This window comes from Trachurus trachurus (assembly GCF_905171665.1).
Source record: "Trachurus trachurus genome assembly, chromosome: 14".
Lineage (NCBI taxonomy): Eukaryota > Metazoa > Chordata > Actinopteri > Carangiformes > Carangidae > Trachurus > Trachurus trachurus.
The window spans coordinates 9,988,625-10,015,693 of NC_139903.1; the positions used below are offsets into that span (position 1 = coordinate 9,988,625).

General features: G+C 41.1%; 1 protein-coding gene across 1 annotated transcript in view; it reads left to right on the plus strand.

Annotated features, from left to right (window-relative positions):
* camkk1a (calcium/calmodulin-dependent protein kinase kinase 1, alpha a) overlaps positions 1 to 27,069 on the plus strand; it is a 54,098-nt gene that overhangs the window by 6,468 nt on the left and 20,561 nt on the right. Inside the window, exons 2-4 of the mRNA XM_083986517.1 lie at positions 14,376 to 14,830; positions 22,785 to 22,832; positions 24,076 to 24,129. Of these exons, the coding sequence (XP_083842643.1) occupies positions 14,498 to 14,830; positions 22,785 to 22,832; positions 24,076 to 24,129 (435 nt within the window). The 5' untranslated portion in view covers positions 14,376 to 14,497. The remainder of the gene's footprint in view (positions 1 to 14,375; positions 14,831 to 22,784; positions 22,833 to 24,075; positions 24,130 to 27,069) is intronic.

Sequence of the window (27,069 nt, forward strand, 5' to 3'; positions counted from 1 at the left end):
GAGCTAACTGGAATAACTGAAGGCTGGTTGAATCTGTGTCTGCCCTCCAGAGAGGCTTGTCTGTGTGCTGTCCGAAACTCCTCCTCAAACCTTGACACCAGCTTTTCCCCCTGCTGCCACTTGTCACAGAAAACTCCAGTGGGTATAGTGTACACAGCCACAGGCCCGCTTGGTCTGCAGGTTAGTCTCTGTTACACGCATCATTGCATTTCTGTTTGGATGGACTCAGTTTGAATGCACAAAGTTATTGATTTGAGCTTTGATGATGCATACAGTAGTACAGTGATCTCTATTTTTAATTATGTGAATTCAAGTGAATGCCCACACACTCACAGAGGCCTTTGTACTGTAGTTTACCACCCAACCCACGTGTTGCAATGATCTGTTACTTATAATAGTGTTGAAATATGCATCAACAGATGGTATTTTCTTTGTTTACATCTGATCAGAGTGATACATGGGTGGATTTGTTAATTGTTTTTGTATTATGACCAGGTGTGTATTGCACACAGCAGGGGGTGTGTGACACACTCTACTGTAGCTTCTGGCTCTCGACAGTCTGGCAGAGCATGCCAAAAATATCTAAACAACTATTTTATGGCCTGCCATTACAGTTTATATTGACATTTATGGTCCTCAGAGGATGAATCATCTAATGGTTTTAGATTTCCTCAAGCGACATATACAGGGATAAGCTCGCCATCAGAAATTACTCAACGGATTGCTATGAAATTTTTCTTCAGACATTTATTTTCCCCTCAGGACAATAATTGTGATAGCTTTTCATCGAGTGCCGTCATCTCATCAAAACTTCATTTTGTCCACTACTTTCCTTTATGACCGTGTGCTACATCCAATTACTGTATACATTCTCCTGCCATCATTGTCAAGAAGGTAAGTCTGATACAAACTGAGTCGGTGACAGATGCCAGGAGAAGGGGAGGAAGGAAACATCAGTGCGGATAGGTGGCATGCTGCAGGTGTTGTGCATAATTCCTTTATGGAGGCTGTGGACAGTGAGGGACAGCTTTCATCTCTGAGGTGTCTGGGTTTAGTCTCTGTCTGGGTCTACAGTATATTACTGACTTACATGCACTGAAACCTGTGAATGATCAATGCAGGGGTATTTGCTCAGTTGCTCTGCAGGAAACAAGTTTGATTCACCTGCGTCCAAGTGGTGCCCACTTCTTTTTGAGTGGTGTCATCAGTGTTGACTCTCAGCATACACTGCAGTGTAACTGAAGAGGCCTATCATTGTGTGTATCTATCCACCAGATGTAGGAACATTTCTCCATCTGCAATGACAATATGAAAATAAATCACTAATTAATACATAAAAGAGAAAAGTTTCTTTAGCTGCCTGTATGAAGTATGTAGGCAGTGGCGGTGTAGGAGGAACTGGCAGGTTGTCTTAGCAGTGACAGTGTTACTGGGGGAGGAATCGCCTCCAAAGACAGGTTTGTGATTTTAGTGAGAACTGCCGGTGAAAGAAGGAGCTTAAACCTCTGCTAAGTACTCCCTTCTTCAGCTTCTCTATATGACACGCTTTAGCATTTCTACACTGCAGAAATATTCCTCTGTGTTGATGATGGAGGAGAAAGAGCTGGTTGTCTTTTCTGCTGAAATCCTTTAGGAGTATGAGAGTCAGAACCTGACCCTGGGCCAGCTGACAACCGGTGCTCTCCTTTTGAGAAAACAACCTATTTTTGTGAGCAAACCATTCCTCAAATCCATTCCAGTTTTCAAGAATCGACCAACCTCGAATCCACTCTCCTGGCTCCTACATCTAAATTTCTCTTTGTAGCTTGCACCAGGGTGGAGAATAAGAGACTCTTCAATGCTGCTTCCAACATTATTGATGAGAGGAGAAAGAGGCTCGTAGCCCAGAGTCCTGAAATTCTTGCATTTCTCTGGCCCTCCCGCTGCAGGAAGAAAAACATAACTGACACATCAGACGATTTCTGAGAGAAGTCAGAAATTGCTCTATAAAAGTAAAAAGCCAGCTTCTAAAATGCAGAGATTGAGTTCAGTGGATTAGGTTTCAAGTCTTTTTTTGACTGCGGAAAATGAAGCGTTGCTCAATTGTAGAAGATTTATGTCCAGTAGCACTGAGAGGACAAAATAATTGTCTCATTGATTTTAACTGTTCAAGCTATAAAAAAGTTAGAGAACAGTTGCACATATCCAAAAAATCTACCAGCCTAAAAACCAATGATATTTAGTATATGCATAAAACAGAGAAAGCGATGATTAACTGTTCCTCAAAATAATAATTGATGATTAGGTAATTGATTGATAGGTGCAGGAGTTAAAGACCTTTTTGTCTTTGATTTGACTTTGTCTCTTAAACTTCTGTCAATCATGGCGGAAAAAAGCTTAATTTCAGTCAGTGTCACAGCTGCACATGTGCAACTTCACAATCAAACATGTAAATGAGCATTTTAAATCCAGTGAACTGTAAAATATGTAAATAATCATTCTCTGTCTTGAGGGGAGTAATGTTATTAGGATGAGTCATCAAAGGTTTGCAGGGCTAAACATTTGCTTCATCTGTGATACCAGCAGCTTGTTGCTGGCAATGCTCCTCTGCTCGTGACCTTTCCCCGAGCACAGCACAGCCTCAAGTCTGGTTTTGTTTCTGCAACTTCTCAAGTTTGTTTTCTCGCCAAATTCAAATTTAGGAAGCTGATCCAGAGAGATAAGAGCTTAAAGAAATTACCGTTTTGTTTTGATGTTTTAAGTAGCATGATAGAATGATAGAAGATTAGCTTGAAAAAAGTGCTTCAATCTCTTTTTTCAAGTGTTGAAATGCAACACTGGAGTAGCTCAGAGAGTCATGAGTCAAACAAGTCACTAACAAACCACTTAATTATGTCGTGTTACCACTGACTAGTCTTTGCTCATGTAAGATAACTGGTCATTACTTGACAAGTGTAATTATGCTGATGACTGAGTTCATCAGATCATTATCCACAGTGAGAGGCAGTGAACATCACCTTTTTGTTCATGCTGACTTTTTAGACCTTGCACTTCACATACCTACATTCATGCAATCAGGTAACACTTGTTAGACCACAAATACATCCACACACATGCAGAAAAACACCCTGGGGGCAAAAAAACAAAAAAAACCTATGTGCTGTGTTAGGACAACAATGGTACCTGCTTGTGTTTTCTCAGAATATATTAAATCAGCTCAACACCTTCCACATACATATATGACTTCATTTGTGTTTTTAGTCCTGCCCGCCATGGTGATGTAGATTTGTCATGAGGACCAGTGACTGCTGTGCCATCACCAGGTCAACATTTTCAGTGTCTAAAATATTTTAATTGATGAAAATACCTGCATAACAGATTTCTCAATAAAATCTTTACCAAGTAAGATTCTAATTTTCTCCTTTTGGGCCAACAACTCAACAACAACAGTGTAATATGAAACAGTAAAACACTCGGTGTGTTTACAATACTTTCAGCCATATTTTTATGTGCATGAAAGAGTACACTACACTAGACTATTAAACTTGCTATAATAAAAAACAGAAAAAGATCAATCAGAGGAGATGGAGTTTGGACTATTACTTTTTAATGATTCCTATCATCTTTAGTTTGGCCACTTTATTCCAAATAATCAGTATTTTATTTTCCATATGCTGGTTAAGGCAGTAGTCAGAATAATGTGTTTACATGTGCGTCAGCTACAGGAGTTTACATGTGATCCAGCATATTCTGAATATGGTAGCAGCGTTAACAGCTCTAACAGTCTGACATGACTTATTATTATGTAAATGAACACTTTTACTTTAGCGTTGCATTTTTTCTTTATTTTAAGCTATTATACTTCCCATTCACATGCTCAACAAAGCAGATGAGAATGAGAGGAAATAGCAAGTAGAGCCATGAGACATGATGGATTGCCATTTATGTCTATAACCCCGGAGAGTGTGGATGAAATTTTCACAGCCAGGACTGCTGGGAAAGGGCAGTGATGGATGGAGTTCACAAATTCAGACTGAAGAGAATATTTCTTTAGAGGTAGCTGTGGTTCGATTAGTTTACAGATTATAGTTTAACAGCCATAAACCGGGGCAATGCTTCACCAACAAGCTGGCAACTGCTGAAAAATGCTGCGAAAACAATAGTGGAAATATTTGGTGCAATTAGAAGTGTATAAATGTTTCAATATGTCTTAAAACAATTACCAATATCTTATTTGGAGTATGATCTTATAATATTGGAGTATTGTTGTGCATGTAAATGTAGTCACTGTCAATGGATAAGATTGCTGAGTGTAAATCTTGTGTATAAAATTGCCCTGTTGTCCATGTCCATATTTAAAAAATAAGGAACATCAATGTCCTGACATCAGAGATTCATTGCTCTGTCTGTGATGAGCAGAGAGAGCTGGTTTCCTGCCTGCAGCTCACAGCTTGGTGGGCACCGTGTTGATCAGTTAGATGACAGTAAACTGCAGAGAGCACCAGCATTTGTGCATCAGGACTGACCTGGAAGCGTGCCCGCCACCTGACCACACGTTATTCTGACTGCAGCGGGAAGGGATAGAGATCACAGGGATATTCTGCCCCTCTGGGGGATTTAGAGGGCGCTGAGTACGACTCCCTGTGGAAAAGATAGATGGCTTCTCATTTTCAGCTGCAACAGATTAATCCTCTTCAGGTTCACATCATTGCAGTTTTCCAGCGTTCTGATATGAAAAGGCTTGAATAGGATTTTTTTTTAAATTATATACGATTATATATCAACTCTTTCACCCTCTCTTGCTATCCCATCCAGCCAGAGTCCAGAGCTACTAACTCTTTCTAAATATAGATTATGAAGTAGTAGCAGGTCCATCAGCCAGGCAGCCTGAGTAGTGTCACAAGGACGGAGGGTGGGGCCACCGTCAAGGCCCGCCCAACCTGGGTACATAGTGGTTCCTCATCATAGATGAGCAGAGCAGTTTTCATCTGCCAGTTGCCCGGAGGTGGGCGGGTGGGGGGCTGATCCTGGGCTGGTCTGTCCTCGTTAGACGGACCCTTGCGAGGCGACATTTTTAAAATTCCTGGAAGGTCAGTCACGCTGGAAGCCAAAGCCTCATTGTCAGTGTGAGTAGAGGAGAAATAATTGGCTCATCCAAGTTGCCAGTTTGCACTCTTATATCCTGTGTAATCCTGGGCTTATTATTGCTTGAGGCGGCCAACCTCAGAGGGGGGTGGCCCTGGATTTGGTTGAGATTGTCCCGGAGTTTATTTCTGTCCAGTCAGATTGATTGCTGCTCATGCAGCCCCGCGTCCCGTTTGTAGCCGCGGGAGAAGAGCTGCTGCCTGTTTTGTCTAGCACCTCGCATTGATTGGCTGCACAAGAATGTGTTAAACAGGTTTACATTTACAGCTAGTTGTGTTTCATGCAGGTGCCTGCTAATCCTGTGGATTGAATTAAAGAGTTCCAGGGATTAGTCTGTGACCTGCTACACAGAGAAAATTATAGCAATTACAGTGTTTGTTCCTGTGTTTAAAGATTGATTTTGTGGAGCTGCTTTTGCTGATGGACATCAACTGTCTGTGCTGCCAGTTCTAATTGTTTATCATCAGTCATGTGAAAAGTTGAGTCCCTGTAGGAGTCAGTCTGAGCTGTTTGCTTTGGGTATTAAATTGTTGATATAATATCAATCTTTTAGGGAATCCCAATTTTTTCCTGTTGTTTGTGAAGGTGACATCCAATATCTTTGCGTCTCTGAAAATAAAGATTAGAACAAATAGATAATAAATCAAATCAAGGTTTTTGACATGTTCTTTCTACAGTCGACATTTCTTCTTTTCTTCTAATGTCTCGGCTCTTTATCTTGTAGGATGAACCTCTGACCACACAGTCCGTCTTTGTTACTCGTTTTCTAACCAGGTTGACACAACATACTGCTCTAGCTCCTGCAGCAGAGCATTATCCTAACACAGTATCAGACGATCTAGTGACACAGTACAGTATGTCCCCACGATACCAAGGTTTGTAAGTCATCAACCAAGTAGTTGTTTACATTGACATTGAAACCCTCGTTGACTTCACCTAATCCTTCCTTTGTACCATTTAAGGCTTCAACTGCTGAAGTCGTAGTCTCTTCTGTCATATTATCTTCTGTCTCTTCATGTGAACCCAGAGTGACTCCGTGATGCTGAGATCAGGTCTCTGTGGCTGCCAGTCCAGACCATCTGTTGCAGGACTCCTTGTGCTTGTTGTCTCTGAAGATAGTTCTTCGTGACTATGCTGCGTGTTCGAGGTCATCATGCTGCAGAATTAGGTCAGAATCAATCGGATGCCTCCCTGACTTTACTGCAAGCTTGATAAGAGCTAACCCTAACCAGCTAAAGTGTCTCAAACTTACTCTTATGCCAACTATATATGACAATAAATATCTTAAATGCTGAGCTATTATTGGCATTCTTGGTAAGTGTGTGCATGGTTACAGTTTTTGGGACAGATCTGGGACGTCAGTGTTGGTCAGCCCATCACTTTGGACCATGACTGGTGCGGTTGAGTGAATGCCACACCAACATTTATGCATTGTAGAAATTTACTCATCATTCGGCATCTGTTATTGACTCAAAGAATACATTGTCTATGACATTAGATATATTCATCAACATTCATGGTGCTGTCAGTTTCCCTTGATCACAGTACATAGCTGATTATTATGCTCTCTCACTGTTTCCAGAGGCCTTGAAGAAGCTGTACACTCTGCTCCATATGAATGAGGCTCACTCAGTCAAAGATGATGAAGCATAATCACTGCCAACTGTTTGCTACCACAACAGGAGGAAAAGCTAATTCTCAAGTGTGTGCGTGCATGTGTGTGTATGTGTGTATAAGGGGATGAAATGTCTCCCTTAATCCTTTTAGAAAAAAAAATCATTGTGTGTGTTTGGGTTTATTTCTGTGGGCAGGTGCGTGCATGCGTGCGTGTGTGTGCATGCATACAAAAGCCATGCAAATCCAAGCTGTTCCCCAGACTCACTCTATCATGCTCCAGGAGCAGCTAGGTAACGTCCCTGCTGGGATTTCCTCTCGTCTTTTTCCTGCATTTATTTTCTCAGTAGTTAATGTGACCTATCCCTTTGAGTAGGATGAAATGTGGCAGGAGAAGGCACCAGGAGAGAAGGCCTAATCAACCTGTGGGCCCGGGGAGAGTGGAGCAGCAGGGAGGGAAAATGTACAAGAGCTCTGATTTGATATCAAGAAGCTCAAAGGGGATGTGTTAGTTTGGCCTGATTGTGGCCTGTTATTGAATATGGATGGGAGTGGTGTGTGTGTAAGTCTGTAAAACTCTGACATAAAATAGCGTTTTCTTTTATGACCTTTTAACAAGATGCTCACTGCCTTCAAGATCTTTATTAGAAGAGATTTTTATTATGGCTTAACTACATAAACGCTGCTCCCACTCGGCCAAGACTACTAATACTGGATGGACGGAGAGCACTGATTCCTTGTTATTTTACGATTGGCTTGACATCAAAATGGCTGCACATTAAGACAAGATTTTGTATCTGTAAACTGTCCATTAAAGTGTATCCCTACAATTTGAATTAATGTAATTACAGTGCCCTATAATTAGACTTATTGGAGATGAATCTGTGCACTTCCACTGGAGGGAAGTCTATAATGGACCTGGAATTGATGTTAAAATCTGATCAGGAGTAAGATGCAGTGGCATCCAGTAGAGTCTCAGGTTATACACAGAGATCCATCGGGGTAATAGCTGCGCAGTTCCTCCAGCGGCACTGTAAATGTTTACAATTTGCCCTTTTCTGTACGGCACAGGAGGGATCAAAGCTCAAAGATTGAGCTTGTACTTCCAGACGCGTGATAAGACCCAGCCTATTTCATTTCTTTTGATCAGCTGACATTTACTTTGTACTGCGAGATTATGTGGCAGCGTGCTCCTCTGGTCTGCCTCGAACAGTGATGCGCTGTGCAGGTCTCAGCTTTGATTTAAGCAGGTTTGCATCAATATGGAAATAACAGGGAGGCATAGTCAGTTTTACATGTCGTGGCAAACGTTCAGAACTGCAAACATCAACACACACTTATAGGTGATTCTTACTCAGACCTTCATGCAGCCTCCTCTAAGTCTTGGCAGCTGTCTTTCTCTCTCCTTCTTTAGTCCAAAAGGCTCTGATGACCTTGTGTGTATATGTTTGTGAACATTGTACTGGTGAATGATGAAATACCGTACAATGGGTTTTGATGCATTTGGCTGAATCTGAGCACTGACTCTCTCCTGTCGACCTCTGCATTCATCCTGTTGCTTCCATTGGCTGTGAAATTGTCAATAAATGACAGTGTGCCAATTCCATTTCAGCTATGTTTGATGGATGAGGTGATGGCTCCAGGTCATGAACTGTTCTTTTTTGTTCTCCGCACTTTTCTCTTCCCATCACTTTGATTGAGGCTGATAGAGAGGGCCGTCTCTTCATCGTTGAAGGAAGCGTATGCGCCCACATCCTGGAGAGCATTCTTGACTCGCTGTGCTGCCATAAAAAGGTTTTTCTTCACCATCCTCTGCCAGGTCCTTTCACTTTTTTCTAGTTCACCTGCACAAACCTTTTACGATGTGCCCAACTGAATTTGGCACACCAGCAGCCTTTGACCTCTCTTACCTCCTTTTATTATCCTCTTTCTATGTCTGGTCACCTCTGTGGTCCCCATATTGACATATTTGAGCTCTCCTGTGTGTGTACAAAAGTTGAAAGTACTACACAAAGTTACCCAAGAAGGATTTAGTAGCCAAGTGTTCAGTGCTGTTGCAGTTTTTTACCAATATATTTCTCATTCCACCTCTGTAAATATTGACCTACTTTAATGTAGCGTACATTATTGTATTACAAATTGAATGTGCAGAGACGCAGTGCCTGAAGAACATTAAATGTTAAAACAAAATTAATCCTGAAAAGCTTTCACACATTTAATAAAGATTTTGGTTGATCAAACCATCCTCATGGCCGCATGACTCCACACTGGTCTCTGAAGGAGATTACCCACATTACCAAGGCCTGGACAGGCTCCTAGAGCACTGAAGGAATTTTCTGTCACTAAACAATATCAGGATGATTACAGGGTGGCTCTGGCTGCAGTGCACTGTGGTTACCTTCAGATATTGCACAATATCTGATCCGTCCTGGGGTTAATGTTGTGTATATTGTACATCAATATGTGCTCTGTTCCACCTGAGGAATTCAGTCTGTCACGAGTGTCACACAAGCAAAAGCCGCAGATATTACAACAGAGCAAATGTGAAAAAGCATTTTCCATGCAAATCTATTATACAGATTGTCTTCTCACCACATCTTTGTAATCAGAGAGCAATCAGTGTTGATTGCTTTGGATCCTGCTGGACAAGGTGGGTGGCTGCACCCCACTTAAAATATTCACTTTCACAGTGGAAGACTACTTTGAAAATAAAATAAAACTGTGTATAAGAAAGAAAGAAAGAAAGAAAGAAAGAAAGAAAGAAAGAAAGAAAGAAAGAAAGAAAGAAAGAAAGAAAGAAAGAAAGAAAGAAAGAAAGAAAGAAAGAAAGAAAGAAAGAAAGAAAGAAAGGTATTACTGCCTAGAAGTAAAAAAAAAAAAAAAAAAAGTGTCACTGTCAACCAAATGCTGCCAACACACCACCATGCTCCCTGCTCTCTCTGCTGCAGCTACATGAGTAAACACTGTATTTTTTTTTTCATTTTTATAAAGCAGGTCTGCAAGGTCAGACCATGGGCCTCTCTGCTCTCTCTTTAATATAATCTGTAGATTCTGCAATTCTGCTTTGTCAAGGACCTCGGAGGAGGTAAAGAAACATCTAAATAAACATCAAAATACACTAGGGCAATAAAGGAATAACCACTTGATGAATGATTTTCTTTGGCCTTGGTTGTCCCTGCTTACACACAACAGAACGATGATGGAGGCAAACAGAAACCAGGTTAGGGGTGAAAATGGTTTTCTAATGGAGCCAAATTGATTCATTTGCTCAGCCCCTGTGACCCCGCTCCCTTTCTCTCTCTTTCCTCTTACTGTAATTGGCTTTGCTGAAGCTTCTTTCCATCTGAACTAGTTGGAAAAATAGCAGCTATTGAAAGCACTTCATATTCAGATGCAGCTCTCAAGGTTGTTTAATGTTTCACATGTCCATTTCATTTTTCCTCGGTTTGTTTACCTAATTAAAGAAATCTGTTGCGGCTTTATGAGCTTCAGATGTTTAAATTTGTCACTGCAGCAGCACATTTGGTTGATAGAAAGCCCAGAAGATAGAAAGGCTTAATGGCTTTTATAAACAACATTCTGAGCAGCTGCTAATAAGCTAAAAAGTGATCATATTAGATAAGCTATTCAGCACTTCTGTCAATTTGAACAATGCTGGCAGAGTTGAAAAATAAGTACCCTGGTTCCCTCAACAAAAAGTCAGTGTTTTACATTTAGTTTTGGGTTATTATTAATAATAATAATAATAATAATAATAATAATAATAATAATAATAATAATAATAATAATAATAATAATAATAATAATAATAAATTCGAAAAATAAGTTCTGTGACAAACACAAGTTTATGAAACATAAATGTTTTGTTAAGCATGATAATCTCCACAAATGAACAATTATATGATTTTTCAAGACTTAGTACAATCAACAAAAGGATTCAGGTTATCGTTACTAATGTTTAGGTTTAGACTAACAACACCAATGTCACATTAACAACACCAATGTCACATGTCCTCAACGTCACCACAGTGAACCCTCTAACTTGTGATTATAACCTCTTCTACAAGAGTCTTTCTTTTTATGAGGTTAATAATACAGTTATTCGCAAAAGTAGTCTTAAGTCATCAATTCTGCAAAGATGGATTTGATGATGTTTAACATCCTTGACACCTGACCTCTGTAGTCTCATTAAGCCACTTCTTAGCAACCAACCTTTTTTAAGATGTGTAAAAACCTTAAAGAAAGAAAATGGGATATTAATTGACATAGTCTATGTTGAAAAGAAAACATGAAAATGTATTGAGCTAGTGCTAAGAGGCTGTTATTTCAGCCACCTAACCAAAAACCAATACAAGAGAACTAAAAGTGTGAAACACTTTAGTTAAAATAACCTGTGGTTCTTTCCCCAGCTCTGAGAAATGACACAGTGAAAATAAGGACAGGGTCTTTCAGGGAAATGTGTGGCGACTGTTTTGCAGCTTTAACACTAAGACATTTAACAGTCACACCATGTGTAAACCGAGACTAGTGTTTAATTTCATCTCTGTTACTTCTATGAAAAGATGGATGGAGGCAGTGGAAACTAATAAGGTTAAATGTGAAAGAAAATATTAAACCTAATATAAAATTTGTCCTCCGTAATGAAATTGTGTGGCTACCTGCCTCTGTAAACAAAATAAAAGTCTCAGTGCAGCTTAAATTAATAACCAGTCCACTGCTGCTCCCCCGCCGCCCACTTCCAGCAGGATATTGCTCACACATAGTGGGCTGGACGCTGCTACAGTAGAGAGAAACCAGTTTCAAGAGACAGATAATCACTAGTTGTGATAAGAATTAGCAAAATATGACAGTCCCTCTTTGTTTTTGCTCAAATGATTCAGCAGTCAAACAATACACTTCCCCTCACGTTGACAGTGAAAAGCTTTTTCCTGCGGTCTGAATTTATTTTGAATAACAGTCATCTGAAATATGCAAATGGCGGTGGGCAAATGATGACTGTGTGTGTGCATGTGAGTGTGACATAATGCGACGTTCATGACAGGCCATTATATTACAACACAGATTCGTGGTGGCTGCGGTTCAGCAGGTAGAGCATGTTGTTCACCAAAGGGAAAGCAACCCCAGATTTTTTCCCCCCCATCTGTCATCGGTGTGTAAAATGAATGAAAACTGGCACATTCATCAAAAATGTTTTGCAGCTTACAAATATAAAACCTCAATGTAGAAAAGACAAATGTAGGAGAAAGAGTAAAGACCAACAGTGCTGTCACAGATGTTGCCTGTAATGATGATATGTGAGGAAAATGTTTTCTAGAATTTATATACAGTATAGAGATGGATGAACTACCACAGATATTCATTTCTGTCACACTGCTGCATCCCCTGTTGACTGAAATCCCACAATGCTTTGCAAGTCATGAATGGGGTAAATTGTTCCTGCTGTTTTCTACCGTCAGTGGGGTACTAGCAGTTTTTGAGTTGAAGCGTCGGCACAGTGACAATACTGATGTTAAAATAAATAAATACTTTATACAAAGTAGATCTGAAGTAGAAGTATCCACTGTTTTCCAGAGTTATGAATTTTTTTTGCTATCAAAATGTTTTCATGAAGGAACATTACAGTAAGTCATGACCAAGGTGACGGACCGACTGTCGGACAAAGTCACACATGAGTGACTGTGACCGACCTGGACGAAGTAGAACAGTTTGCCTATTTTTGAATGTGAAGCTCTGTCTACCTGACACACTTCAGGAATAGCATAACATGGCCCATATACCTCTTGTGTAATACAGACTGAACTGACTTTGTGTATGACTGTGTTACTTTTTCTTCAGTCTGCTGCATCTCTTTATGACACATATATACAAACCCAGATGGCTCCCTTTGTGGTGAAAACAACCTCTTGATTCCTGCCGCTACATCCAGTCGGCGGGTATACTGTTTGAGTGGAGATTTAAGTGCCCTTTTCCTTGGATGACTGTGCAAGACGCACTTTGCATATCTGTGTTCTTCCACCTGCAGAACAAAACCTGAACCTCGTACACGAAAGAGCTTTGATTCTCCCTCTCTGTGGCAATCTGCCGCTGACTTGATTTTCATTATAGATGAAAGGGGGGTAAAAAAAAAAAAAAAAGCACAATAAACAAATCCCGCTAAATGTCTGGGTATATGTGCACACATGCTGAACGTACACAATACCTTCAGTCTTTTTTATGTGCGTATCTCTTTGTGTGTGTGTGTGTGCCCAGCCACAAGCATTTGATGAGGATACAAAGAGCCATGACCAAAGGAATAAAGCATAATTAGGTTTGCAGCTTTTTGGATAAGGTTTCATCAGGGGGATTTATTTCAATTCATGAGCGCATGTCTACCGTCGGTAACTTGACCCTCCAGACCAACCCCACACACACACACACACACACACGAACACACACACACACACAAACACACATGACATTTTTCTTTGATCCGTCTGCTTGATTAAACTTAGTTCTCAAAGCTGCTCTTGCTTCAATATGTGGAAAAACCAGATATAAGTCAAGGGACAAAATTGCACATGGAAAATAAAATGACATTGATTTGGGCTGGAAGTATAGACAAACTCTAACTTCACAGTCTCATCAATGTGTGTGTGTGTTTATCATGAAGTGACAATATACTGGGTGACAAGCAGCTTCTGGCAAGAACGAAAACTGAAATTGTGGAGATGATCAAGATAAGCGAGTTAGGGCAGATGTTATTGAGCTAAATCGGCTCAGAAAATATCTTTATCTATAAACACCAGCCTCATACGCTCACATCATTAAGTCTGGTATCAGAGTATCCATTATACTGTCTTAATTCTGTTATATTCGATCAAAGAGAAAGACACAGTTCACAAAATGAGAGCCTCTGAGTAGAGTTAGAAAAATTTGGGGGGACTTTAGTCAGGCAAATCATAAATGTCCTCACAACAGACAAAGTCACACACTAGCAGTTCCAGGAATCAGTCTATCACTTTGGTCAAGACTTTTTCAAATGGATTACCATGAAATTGTGTTCAGATGTTTTTGGTTCCCAGGTGTCTCCTGCTGCCCGACGGTGTGGGTTTAGTGTCAGACGTGGGAGAGAAGATGCACACACTTGTTATTTCATTCAGTACACCATCAACATCTTCAATGATGATTTATATGCATTTATATTTCCTGTTTTCACTGAAGATGATGGTCTTTTTGATTTGTTGAATTGATGTTAATCATTATATACAGTTATTTCAGTCTCAGTGTTGGCCATTGTGGCCTTCTTACAGTTTCCAATGTAGTTATGTTTGTCCTTTTGTTTGTTTTATTGTTGACCTTTTTTGAGAACATGTTTGTTTGATGAGTTCATGTTTGTCTACAGTATATGTTTGGACCCCCTCGGAAACAAGATGATACATCTCAAGGGGTTTATCCAAATAAAGAAATTTCAATATATTTGACGGGTGTTCACTAACACTTAATTAAGTGATAAACCTTGTAGATACACCTGCTAAACATCAGTATATTAACATCATCAATGTAATTTGTTTTTCCATTCGATCCATATGTGCATATTATGTCGACCAGCTTGTCTTTCTGCATCTGACTGAGCTCATGGCCCTTTCCCTCTGTTCCAGCTCTGGCGAGACCTTGAATAAAGCGACCACAGGCTGGCCCAGGTCACGTTGATGCTGGTGGGCGACCCCCCAGAACTCTCCTCGCCACCTGCTCCTGCACCGCTCCCATCTCCCCACCCGCCATGGCTACGAGCAGTGACCCCGGCTGCGAGAGGCTGGACCCTGACTCTGACAAACAGACCAGCAGTCTCACGGACATCATGGCTGCCATGACGACGAAAGACTCGGACGGCTCGGCCGCCAACGGCGTGAGGAACGGAGGGGCTCAGCAGGACGGGGCTCAGGCCAAGAGGACTCATACGACGCGGCCTCACCTGACTGGGAGAAAGTTGTCGCTGCAGGAGAGAGGCACTTATCTGTCGTCAGGCTCCGCAGGGGGCTACACGCACATCTCTCCCCGTGTGGCTCGGAGGCCCACAGTGGAGTCTAAACGTGTGTCTATATCAGACACTCAGGTGAGGAATTTAGCCTACATCTTATTAAAATTGATAATCATTAAATTGTTAAGACTTGAGCTGAATTAGATTTTCCATTTACTCTGACACAGAAAAAGCAGAGAATCTTTCTTGCACCTAGAAATTCATCTTTTCTTCAGATTTCGCTCCTCTGATTTGTAATTGTGGACATGAATTTCTGCAGTTGGGTGTGACAGGTGGCACCATAGCAGGGAGCGACACGCAAACAGAGAACGCAGCCCCACTGCGTTTATGTGTCCTCACTACACAAGCTGCATATATCTCGTCATATCTTCATTAAAGGATGAGGAGAAAGAGGTCAGCACGGGACATGACAGGCAGAGGGATGCGAGAGAAAAGTGTGCACAACTGCACACTAGTTTCCCCATTAGCGCACATCATCATCGCAACATGCCAATGTGTATTAGCTGATTTATGTTAACACATCATTAGCCCTGCTTCTGTCATGGGCAGGCAGCCTATATAATACAGCTTGCCCAGTACATTAGCACGTGTGTGTGGTAATGACATGTGAGAGCATTGTGTTCCGCTGTGAGCTTTGACAAGAGCTCTTTTGACTGTTTCATTAGACGTACGCGATTCGTGTGCGTTCAGGCCAGTGTTGTGCTGCTGGGTGTTTGATAGTGAAGTGAGCGGTGGTGAGCGAGAGCATCTGATGATTTGCCATGGTTACACATGTCACACTTCATGTGTTTGTGTGTATATATTGCATTGAATATGATACAACTTCAGTGACAGCTTACACCTTTTTTGATGTATTTCACACACTGTAGTTGTAGATGCAGTCTGATCAGGTTGTTACATGATCAGCTCTGCAGCTTTGATGAATGTTTTTCCCTCAGTGGCTGTTATACAGGAACCTCTACATACCTGTTGCATTTCTGGCTTTTTTTTTTTTTTTACTGCATGCTACTTTACACATACTTCAGAAAAGAAATTCACCCTGTCAAAATGAAAATGCAGGCTCCATTTCCTGCTTCCTTGACTTTCTGTGAGGATGGAGTGAGGTGACGAACCCACACTAGTGCGCACACCAGATCAGAACTGGAGGAACAGCCCATAGCCTCCAAATGGTATACAGTACAGTGTGTATACACCATACATACTTACATGATGCATGTTTACATCAGTGCATGTTTCAACAGTTACAGTTACTTAGAAACAATCAAAGCTTCAAGACTCGTGATGAACTACATTGTGTTATATTAGCTTAAAATTTGCTTGGGGGTAAAGAGCTTTTGCATCTAGTTGGTCACTCCTGTAGCACCTTACATGAGTTATCCAGCATTATAGCGGATATAGTTAAAGCAGAAGTAAGCGATCCGGTCGTTTTGGCTAATGCTGCGTTCCAGGCAGGCTTTTGAAACCGTAAATTACAGCTTCAAGTCACAATTTACGACTTTGTAGCGTTCCAGGCAACCCACTTGTGTTTTTCCGACCTGTTTTACCTGTGAAAGTCACTATAACGGCCAATCGTAACTTCCGACCCGTGAACTCGTACCAGATCGAACTGGTACGACTTCACAGGTCGAAAAAACACGAGTTACGAGTTGCCTTGAACGCACCATAACAGTCCTCGTCCCTACGTCACCACATTCAGGCGCATCCCTTGGCTGCACACACAGCCCTGCATGCCGTTCTCTCTCCTCATTGGATAAAAATTGTAGGATACGAGAAAAGTTTTCTCCTCGGCTCAGAACAGAGCAGAGTGACTGACAGACCCGTGTTTCGGTCCAAACACTCATGTAAGTGATTGCTGTCGGAAGATATAACTATTTAAGACTTATATTAACACAAAAATACCGCTTACTTCTGCTTTAAGGCTTTCTTGTAACAAAAGTAACAAAAATGTCACACGAAGACCAGAGATTTCATGGGTGAATTGTAGCAGGCGTTGTGGCCAAACAGCTGTAACTATCCAGCCCTGATGACCAGTGAAACTGGTGATGCAGTCAGGCATTGTAACCCCAAGGTACCACTTCTATGCATCAGTGCATCAAGACATCTTTTCAGGTCCAAGGACAAACTAAATCTTCAGCATAAAGTATGACAAATAAGACCAGGCTGTTAGACCCCACTCCCGATTTCAGGAGTGATTAAAGGGCAAAGGTCCCTGTCGACTCCACACAGGACTTGGTATTGGTGTATTACCTGTTGTGCTTTCCAGTGGTTGATGCAGTGGTTAGAGCTGTCTAAGTCTGTCTGCAGTTTAACCATCTGGACAGAGGGCTGCCTTGCTGCCACCTCTGCTCTTTCTACCCAGTGAGGTTGATATGCCAACACCATGTAAGCAAACATAAACCCTCAGTGCCCCAGTAGTTTGTGGTTTGATCTTTCGGCATCCTTGTTCCTTCAGAAAGGAAAGATCACACTCTGCCTCCAGTCATTAGAGGCCTGCATCCCAGATGACCTTGAAGAATAAAATGAGTAAGACTGGGTTACCATGGCTTCTCCTCCACACTTTGGAAGTTAGTCTTTGCTCATAAATGATAATAATAATAATAATAATAATAATAATAATAATAATAATAATAATAATAATAATAATAATAATAATAATAATAATAATAATAATAATAAAATAATGATAATAATACTTTTATTTATGAAGCACTTTTGTAAAGGTGTGTTATAAGAAGGCTCTTAAAAGTTGTGATGGAGTCTGCTGACCCTATGCAGAGGGGGAGGCTGTTCCATACTTGGGGTGCTATCACTGAAAAAGCACGGTCGCCCTTCATTTCCAGTCTGGTGTAACTGTTAAAAGGTTTTGCTCCCCTGATCTCAAGGGTCTGGCTGGAGAGTACCAAGTTAAATGTTCCTCAATATATTCTGGGGCCAGACCATGGATTGCCTTGTAAGTGAATAATACAATTTTAAAATGTATTCTAAAATGAATGGGTAACCAGTGCAGTGATGCTGAAATTGGTGTGATGTGACAGGACCCTCTTGATTTTGTTAGTAATCTAGCTGCTGAATTTTGGATAGGCTGTAGGTGTGAAACTGAGTGAGAGTTTAGGCAGATGAAGAGGGAATTACAATAGTCCAAGTGTGATGATATAAAAGTGTGAACAACTTTTTCTGTGTCATTGTAGCTGAGCATGTTTCTGATCCTAACTGATAAAAACAAGCTTGGGTGTTCTTTCTGATATGGTGTTCAAATGTTCAAAATTACTGTCGAAAATTATACCAAGGTTCTTTGCAAAAAGTTTAACATTGTCAGTGAGTGAACCAAGAGAGGACTGTATCTGTTGTTTGTGATGTTCTGGGCCCAAAATCAAAACCTCAGTTTTGCTGCTGTTGAATTGGGAGGAAATTGGCTTCCACCCAGTCCTTGACACTGGATAAGCAGGAGTTCATTATGGTGAAACTTTTCAGTGCATGCGGCTTTAATAAAAGGTATAACTGGGTATCGTCTGCGTAACAGTGGAAAGAGATGTTGTATTGCCGAATGATTTGTCCTTGTATTGTTCCTCCAGAAAGGAAAGATCACACTCTGCCTCCAGTCATTAAAGACCTGCATCCCAGATGACCTTGAAGGATAAAATGAGTGTGACTGGGTTACCATGGCACCTCCTCCACACTTTAGAAGTCAGTCTTTGCTCATAAATGAAGTTGGTCCAGGTTAGATCCTCATTGTCCATCTGATCAAGGCTTTTGCCTTTTTCAGAGGTTTACTGACTTGTTACAGAAACCTAACAATTTTGGAAGTGGCCTGGAGTCTCACTGGGAGCTGTTTAATCCATATCTGGGGCAGTGGTTGGCTTGGCACCAGGGAATGTCCACATGCCTGATGATGATGTTTAGATGTTATTTGGGGCTGGCCAGCAGCTGAAAGCAGAAAATGCAGCGCAGTAGGACAACTCCTGAATCACGTACACTCACAGACAGTCCCACCAACATGTCATGTAACCGCCTCCATAAAACCTAAAAGTTTTGTTTTTATTTTAGGCCTTTAATCAGAATAAACAAACAAGATCCTATTCCCTGAGAAGGAGGAGATTGCCTTGCACAGCACAGATCAGAACCTCACAATGGTGCCGGTGGTGTCAGGAATAAAGTCCAAAAAAAGGAAGGAGTTCCACCGCATTCATCAGCTTGATGAAGCCCACACGGGTGAAACGCGTTGCTGCTTGACTTTTTAAATAAATAAATAAGTGTTTATACGACCCCTTTGTGTCGGTGCGGTGGAATTCCTTCCTTTTTTAAGATCCTATTCCCTCTTTTATAAGATGAGCTAACCAGTCAAGAGTTGAGTTTATAGGACTTGATATTACAATCCCAGGATTAGGCACTTTCTTGATATCGAGTGGATGGGTTGAAGACTTCATCAGGGTCATCAGGTGGGGACTGTGCAACATAACGCATTTTTCACAAAACATTAAAGTCACTGAAAGTAACAGTTTACATTGAGCAGTAACAGCCATTCACTGTGTGGAGTGGGAATGAAAGACTTGCCATTCTCTCCATTACAAGTCAGTGTAAATAGTTGCATAATGTTGCTTTTAATCTATACCTCCAGAGGCGGTTGCATATTTATTTTCAGAGCACATGCATTTGAAAACATGTAACATCAGTGTTATTGTGCCAACCCTCGGAAAGTAGTAGTAGGAGTATCATGTGGGAGTGGGTGACTCCTGAATTTCTATTTTTCTCTGACTTTCTTTCTAATTCAGAGTGAACATTAAAAATTCATGACATCTGCCAGGATGTGGAACCCCTCTGAATTTAGCAGACTGCTGCCACAGACTCGCAGACCTGTCATTGTGTCCTTTCCTATCTGAAAATGGAGTTGCAGCTCTCGCACTGAACCATAAAAAGGATTCATGTTGCTCGTATTTCCCTGCACTCGCCGGCTGCACAATACGCCACAACAGAGAGAGAGAGAGAGACATTTCTTTCTTGCACAAACATCAGTAATGACTGACATTTCATAAGACCTGTTAGGAATGCATACCAGGCAATGAGCAGCAGCAAAGGTTTTTGTTTTTTAGTTGTAGCTGACATGTTTGGAATTTCAGTTCTTCCATCTCTGCTGTCAGGCAGGTAGCAGCAGTTACTGACAATGAACATGGATTACTTCTTACACATACATGTTTTCATATCTGCCCTTCCTCTACAATGCAGGAAGTCCAGCACCAAGCCCTATGAGGAAATACTGTTTATATAATCGTTTAACTAAACAACAGCCTCTCAGTGCTTCTCTCAGTGCTTTTGTTTTCTCTTTGTTGCAGGAAACTTCGTAGGATTCTCACCCCTGACTTTCTCATCACGTTGTGTGTTGTTCTGCTTTGTGCACATGGTGTCTATAATTATAATGCAATGACTTCTCTGTTATGTGACTAAAACTTAGCAATAAGAAGTCAAAAGCAAAACAAGATGTGACTAAACTTCATTATTCATAAGGATCCATAACACCACATTATGAAAGAAATGAAAATGATGCCCATGGGTATCCCCAACCCCATTTATTTCAAAAGGATAGTGTTCAATTGAAGTGATGGAGATGCAATCCACAGTCCTTTTCCTCACAGTGCTAAAGCCTCAATAGCTTTTGCTGAATTTTGGAGTTAGTCTGCACAGAAATATGACCATACAGTAGATTTTGACCCCCCTTCACTTACACTTAATCGCAGGAGAACCTGTTACAATAACAAGTCATTATTTAAATGTACAAAAAGGTGTGTGTGTGTGTACGTGTGTGTTGTTTTCCAGGCAAGACTTGAAAAAATGAGAATCTGTCCTTTATAGAAAACAAATGGACATACTGTGATGGGTTTGACAAGGCAAGAACTGTCATTACAGTGCTGTCAGATGGATGGTGAGAGTTGGCAAATTAAGATTAAATACTGTACTGTGCTGCAGAGTGCTGTGAGGACTCTCAGGGTCATTTTGCAAAGTAGGCTTTTGCAGCTTTACAGATGAGTCTCTCTTCTGTTTGTAATTTATATTCACAGCAGCTTTGTATGAACGGCCTGCAGTTGCAGCATACGTCAAAATAAAAGGACTAAAATATCTTATCAGATTCAGATCGGTCTCTCTCTAGAATTTTCTTCCGGAAAGGTGACAAAGCCTTTTTTGCTGTGTATCTGTCATGTCTGAATGACTGTGTGTTAAAGTTATCAGCAAAAGAAATGTCAACTTTGGCATCCCCTTGCCTTGAGCAATAATGAATGTCCATCATCATATCTTCACAGCACATTAACACAGTCAACGATGTGGTTACCTCTGTTCGTGTTGAGCAAAGCAGTGGTTGATGGTGGACTCATGCACGGTAGAGTTTGTGTGCTGGTTAAATATTTGATAATGTTTTGTCTTTCCTGTTTTGGCTGATGCTCCTTCACTGTGCCACAAGTCAGTTCTTTTTTAAACCATGTGCACTTTGCACACCTTACTCTGCAGTGATCTCATTCTGCCACAGCTGTTCCACCAATCTATCAAAAATCGATTTTTAAAATGACAGAATGGGGAAGTCATTTTACACTTACAGGCTTTAAATACGATCAAACACAAGTTCCCTTTTTTTATTACACACTTCCTGCAGGCAGACCCGCACGTTATTCATCATGAGAATGAAATGCACAGTCATTAGTTCTTAATGGTACACTGGCACCGATCTATTTGTTATGCACTGATATTGATCAGTAGTTGAGTAATGGATGGAGGGATGTAGAGAGTTCGGGACAAAAAGGTGTTTACATACCGAGGGAAGGGCTGCACTGTCGATGTAAAGCAGCAGTCTAACGTGACAATGCTTAAGGAAAAAGCTGTGGAAGATATATCATGGCCCAGTGGAGCATTTGAGTTTAATTTGTGTGTGTGTGCTTGTGACAGATGTATTTAAGGCTCTCTGCCTGGCCCTCTTTATCCATCAGCCCTGACAGAGCATTAACTGCAGTGCAGCGCCCACTGAGCATGTGCCGGCAAACTGTGAACCCAATGGAAGTCCTCTCTGACAATCCCTCCTGCTGCTCTTTTCTTCGGACTCTCCTCATTTGCCTTTCCCTTTATCCTCCATCGCTCTATATTTCTCCTCTCTCTTTATCCCTCTCTTCAACAAATCACAGTGATTCTTTTCTTAGTTGCGCTTGTGTGCTTCACCTCACAAAAGCAAATCTTCTGTTCCATCTCTCGCCCTTTGTCATAATCCCTGCCCACAGTACTTCACACCATCATAGCTAGAGTGCATAACCCTCCTCACATCTCCTGCAGCACCAGCAGGAACATTTCAGCACAAGCTACATAACCAGCGCGTTATGTAACCGACGATATAATGCCATATTTTCTAAAATACCTTGCCGGATGGTGAGTGAGGTCCTGTCCTACACCATGAGTTGGTGCTGTTTTGTAACATCTGTGTTCTGCTACCGCCTCTCATCCTTTAGACATGTTCCAGTATGTTCTGGTTCGCACTAAGCCCCCCCCTACCCCCACCCCAAGCCAACTGTAATGAAACAACCACTTTTTAAATCCGCTTTCTCCACTGCTCCATCCTTGTTGTTTTTGCACTTAAATCACTGCTCACTTTGGGCTTATTGACTTTGCTGTCTGCCCCCCTACCCCCCCACCCCACCTGTGAAATGCCCTCCCTCCTCTCTGTCCTGCTGTGGTCTCCTCTCCTCTGCCCCTGGCTGACTCTGTGCTGTAGCTGGTGGTTGCTATGGAACTGCAAATCAGCCATTTAAGCGGTAGCACTCTAATGGATTTGAAGACAGTAAACAGAAACTAGAGTCTGCATCGTTACCTACATCTCAGAAATAAATGACTTTCAACACACGCACACACACAGTGGGAACATTTTGTTCCTGTACCAAAGACAGTCCTGCTTCTCTTTGCTTTAGAAGATGCAAACCACTCAGTCTCACTCTGGCGCTGATTGTGTTTATATTGATGATTTAGCTCCTCATGTCTTCATGTTTTCTCTCTCCCCTCACAGGACTGTATCCAGTTGAACCAGTATAAGCTGAAGAGTGAGATTGGAAAGGTGAGTTTGTTCAGTTTCTGCCATTTAACTCAAATTTCAACTGGTCTCTTGTTACCTGTAAATATATCAATCAATCAATCAATCAAATTTTATTTATATAGCACCTTTCAAGGCAAATAGATGCCGTTCAAAGTGCTTTACATTTTGATTGAACAATATGTAGGAGGTAAAACAAGAAAAAGCATGGAGACTAATGCACGAAGTTTAAAAACAACAATAAAATAAAATATAGCAATAGAAAATAGATAAATAAAATAACAACTTTTAACAACAATACAATTTTATAAAATAGAATAGAATAAAATGCAGGATAGAAATATAGGGCAAAATATTAAGAATACAAAAAAAATGTAGGCATCTTTAGGAAAAGGCATTAAAACACCTCATTAAGAAAAGAAACAAGAGTAAAAACGAGAGTGTCAGACCATCGTTATTGGAAAACATAGAGAATATTAAGTAACGCTTGGGAGAATTAACACTCTGACCAAGTGTTGACTAAAATCTGCAAATAGATCTAAGTCTGTCCATAAAGTAGAAGAAATTTTTGTTCTAAGGAACGACTAAATCCTGAGTCATTTATGTGCAGCCAGCTGGCAATTCTGGCTGTGGAAGACATCAAAAGTGATATAACTCAATTTATTTAATCAGTAGTTCAAGTAGTTATGGTTCTTGTTTGTTCTTACCAAGAGGAAACCAAGGGGGAAAACTGGGCGATAATGGTAAGATCATATCCCGTGGCTGTGTGTGTGTGTGTATTTGTCTATGTGTGTGTATGTGTGTGTAGGCGGAGCCATTCTATGCTGCCAAAGAATAAAATGTTGTTTTTGAGTTGAAACAGTGCAGTCTTCAAAACGCTGTGTCAGTATGGTGCTGCCGTCTGTTCTCAAAGTGATGCATTAGGAATCTGAGCAGAATCTCAATCTTCATCACTTCAGTGCATCAGCTACTTGGGTTTAATATTAAAAAATATTAAAATATTAAATAAATGACTCAATTTATATGAAATGTCCTTTCATCCCTCTTATTTTCCTAATACAGTTCAATTTCATATGATTCATTTTTCATTATGAAATACGCCTTTATCACCTTTTTTTTCTTAGATTTTTAGTGATTACATGCCATGTCTGTAATGAAATATGCTAAAAAGACAAGGAATAGTTTAGTTTTAATACATTTCTTATGGTATTGCCGTTGTGATCTGGTTGTCCATATGAAAATAAGTCTCTTTGTTGTTGCACTGCAGGGCTCCTACGGCGTGGTCAAGCTTGCCTACAATGAGGATGACGAGAAACATTATGTAAGTCCGAGCAATCATTTTACATTTCAGTTTTTCTCTGATCAGCCACAGCTCTCCTTTGAGCTTTCATCCATTCTCTCTGCATCTATTGTCTAGACAGAGGAGCTTTGCACTCATCTCAGCAGAGCTATTGATTTTTTTCCCCCTTACTTTCCACCTTGTAGCTTAGCTGTAAGTTCCATCCACTCAAATTGCATCAGTCGCCTCAAGAGGAAATGTGTAAATGAGAGTGACTTCTGGTCCCACTTAAGGTGCATCCAAGACTTTATTATCTTCAAAGCAGCTCTACTGTAGCTCTGTAGCTCAGGTTACTGCTTGCAGGTCAGCTCCTCGGGGAGAATCTGGATATGTGCGACGCTGTGACATGAGGTCATTTCAGCTGTTTCCATCAAGGTGATTTGTTCCCGTAAAAGCTTCGGCAACCTCGGGCTCTCCACATGTAAGCTGTTTTATGTCTTCACATACATAAGCTTCCCCGTACAGTAGCAACAATGAAAGTGTTTGCATGAGTCATGTAGACTTAAGCTGCCAACTCTGGATGGGTTTAAGATGTACTTTTGAACTGGAGCCAGTGAGAGCTCAGAGCAGAACACAACCAAATATTAAAATGGGAGCTTGTAAATGTGCCGCTCCAACAGTAAACAGCAGGAGTTTGTGTAAGGACACGGACAAGGCCTACAAGACAAGTGAAATATTATTACAAGGGAATGATCACATAAACTTTAAATCATGGAGAGGAATGAAAATGCGCAACTCCAACACAGAGCTGGTCAGACGTGCAGCAGGATGCAGCCCTTCTCTAAATTACACCTATTTCCTGCAAATTTCAGCAGAAATGTATTTTATGGTGAGACAGTGTTGCAGTATGAGAGAATCCATCCTCAGAGACTCACCCAGTCTGAAGTCGGAGATTGAGCTCATTCTTTCTTTCTTCCCCATCTAAAGTGGAGTGAGCTCGTGTCTCCATTTAGATTTTGTAGCTTCTGTCTTTTCGCTTCTGGTTATATATGGAATTGCTCTTGTATTTGATTCTTTCTGCTGACACTGATAGACCGGGCCAGGCTGCAGGTTATTGCAGTCCAGCTCAAGTAACAGCCTCATCTGTAATAACACCGACAGGAATCAGGAGTGGAACAGATGAGTAATGGGACCGTGACAGGGTGGTCTTATTTCCTGCCTATTCGTTTCATGTAGACACTGACTCAATACACACAGACATAGACACAGTACAGTACCATACACAGGAAAGATAATATCACTCCAAACAAGCTACTATCGACTCTTGTACTTAAAGGGATAGTTCAACATTTTGGCAAATTGGCCCATTGCCATAATTGTAGTCTTAGGAGTAGGTCCGTTACCTTTAATTGTCGGTGCAAGCTATTTTTAGAACGGCGGAGCAGAGTCGTGAGCTGCTCAGAGCTACAATACGGAGGCTGATGGGATTTCTTGGTTTCCCTCATCAAACTCATCAAATATACAAATATGGACAAGTTGTGACCTGCACATTCACCACGCTATGAGATAATAACAGAACGTTACAAGACAGAGTTGTTTTCGTAAATTCATGCAAAACTGCTGATGCCCGTTCCCGTCGGGGGCAGTTTTTTTGGATGGCAATGACTTTGTTGGGATAAACATAAAGTATAAAGTATTGATTATTTCTTCGCAATCATTTTTGTATTGTAGTTGGGGCTTTATTGTTCAGCATAACAGCAGATGAGTAAAGGTCCATGAATCACACATGCGTTTGTTGTGGTGTCTTGTTTCACACAATTACCCTCCTCACTACTTGACTGGCAGACGTCCAATCGTGAGGATGCCATTTATCAGCCACAGGGGGTGAAAGTAAAACTAATTGATCACAGCTCATTTCAGATTGGAGGAGACAGTAATTTAAAGAGCTCATAATCAGCAGACGACTGACTTTGGTAATGGAGGTGATTGGGAATCTGATACTCACTCTGTCTGAGCTCCTCTGAGATCCTGTGTGGAGGTGGAGGACAAAACAATTAAATCTTTGTTTCAACAGTCAAGAGAAACTTCTCTGAGGGTCCCTCAGGTGCTTTTTTTTTGCCAACTTCAACTGAGGTGCGTCTCTGTCCGGCTGCTCGTGCCCCGATGAAGTCCAGATCGGTGAAGTGCTGCAGTCATGGTTCCTCACATCTTCACACAGGATCTCTGGAGCTCAGCCAGTGACTTGATCACCTCTGTTACCCGGGCCCTTCTACTGCAGTTTCTCAGTTGTGCCATCTCTGTTTATCTCTGTTTATTTACCCACATTAACTACCCGCTCACAAGTCTGCACAAACACACACAGACATACACTCAGTAAACCATGTGAACTGTACAGGGGATGTTCTGCTTTCTTGCTCGTGTCTGCACTGTCATTGTGATGGCAAGCACGGTTTAAAAAAAACAGAAGAGAAGTTGCAGATGTGTATACTATTAGCGAAACTAAAACACTTTGTGGTGAAATGATAGAAAATGTGCCACCTCACCTTGAATTAATGAACGCTGAAATCCCACCGACATCTTTACGACCTCGAGGTTCTGGTATTCTTAGATAAATATCCCAACATGCAGTGAATGTCATTTACTTTATCCCCTCTACCAATGCATGATCGGCTTCCTCATTAAAGCGATGTCATTATGACTTAAAGTTTGTCCAATCTCTGAGTTGAAAAGTGTCAAAAAGCACGATGTTGCCGACGCATCAGGTTGTGGCATGTTGATTTGCAAACAGGATCTGCTCCATTTCCCTCTCCTTTATTGTAGGAGTGTTTTGATTTTAAGACTGTGTTATGCTCACTGAAATGGAATAAAGTGTGTTTCTTCGCCTCTACTGTATCTCCAGAAGCAGCACATTGTTGTTAATTCTTTTGCCTCAGACAGATAGATAACAAATCCAGCAGTTAAAAGTTGTTTAGCACTGATGTT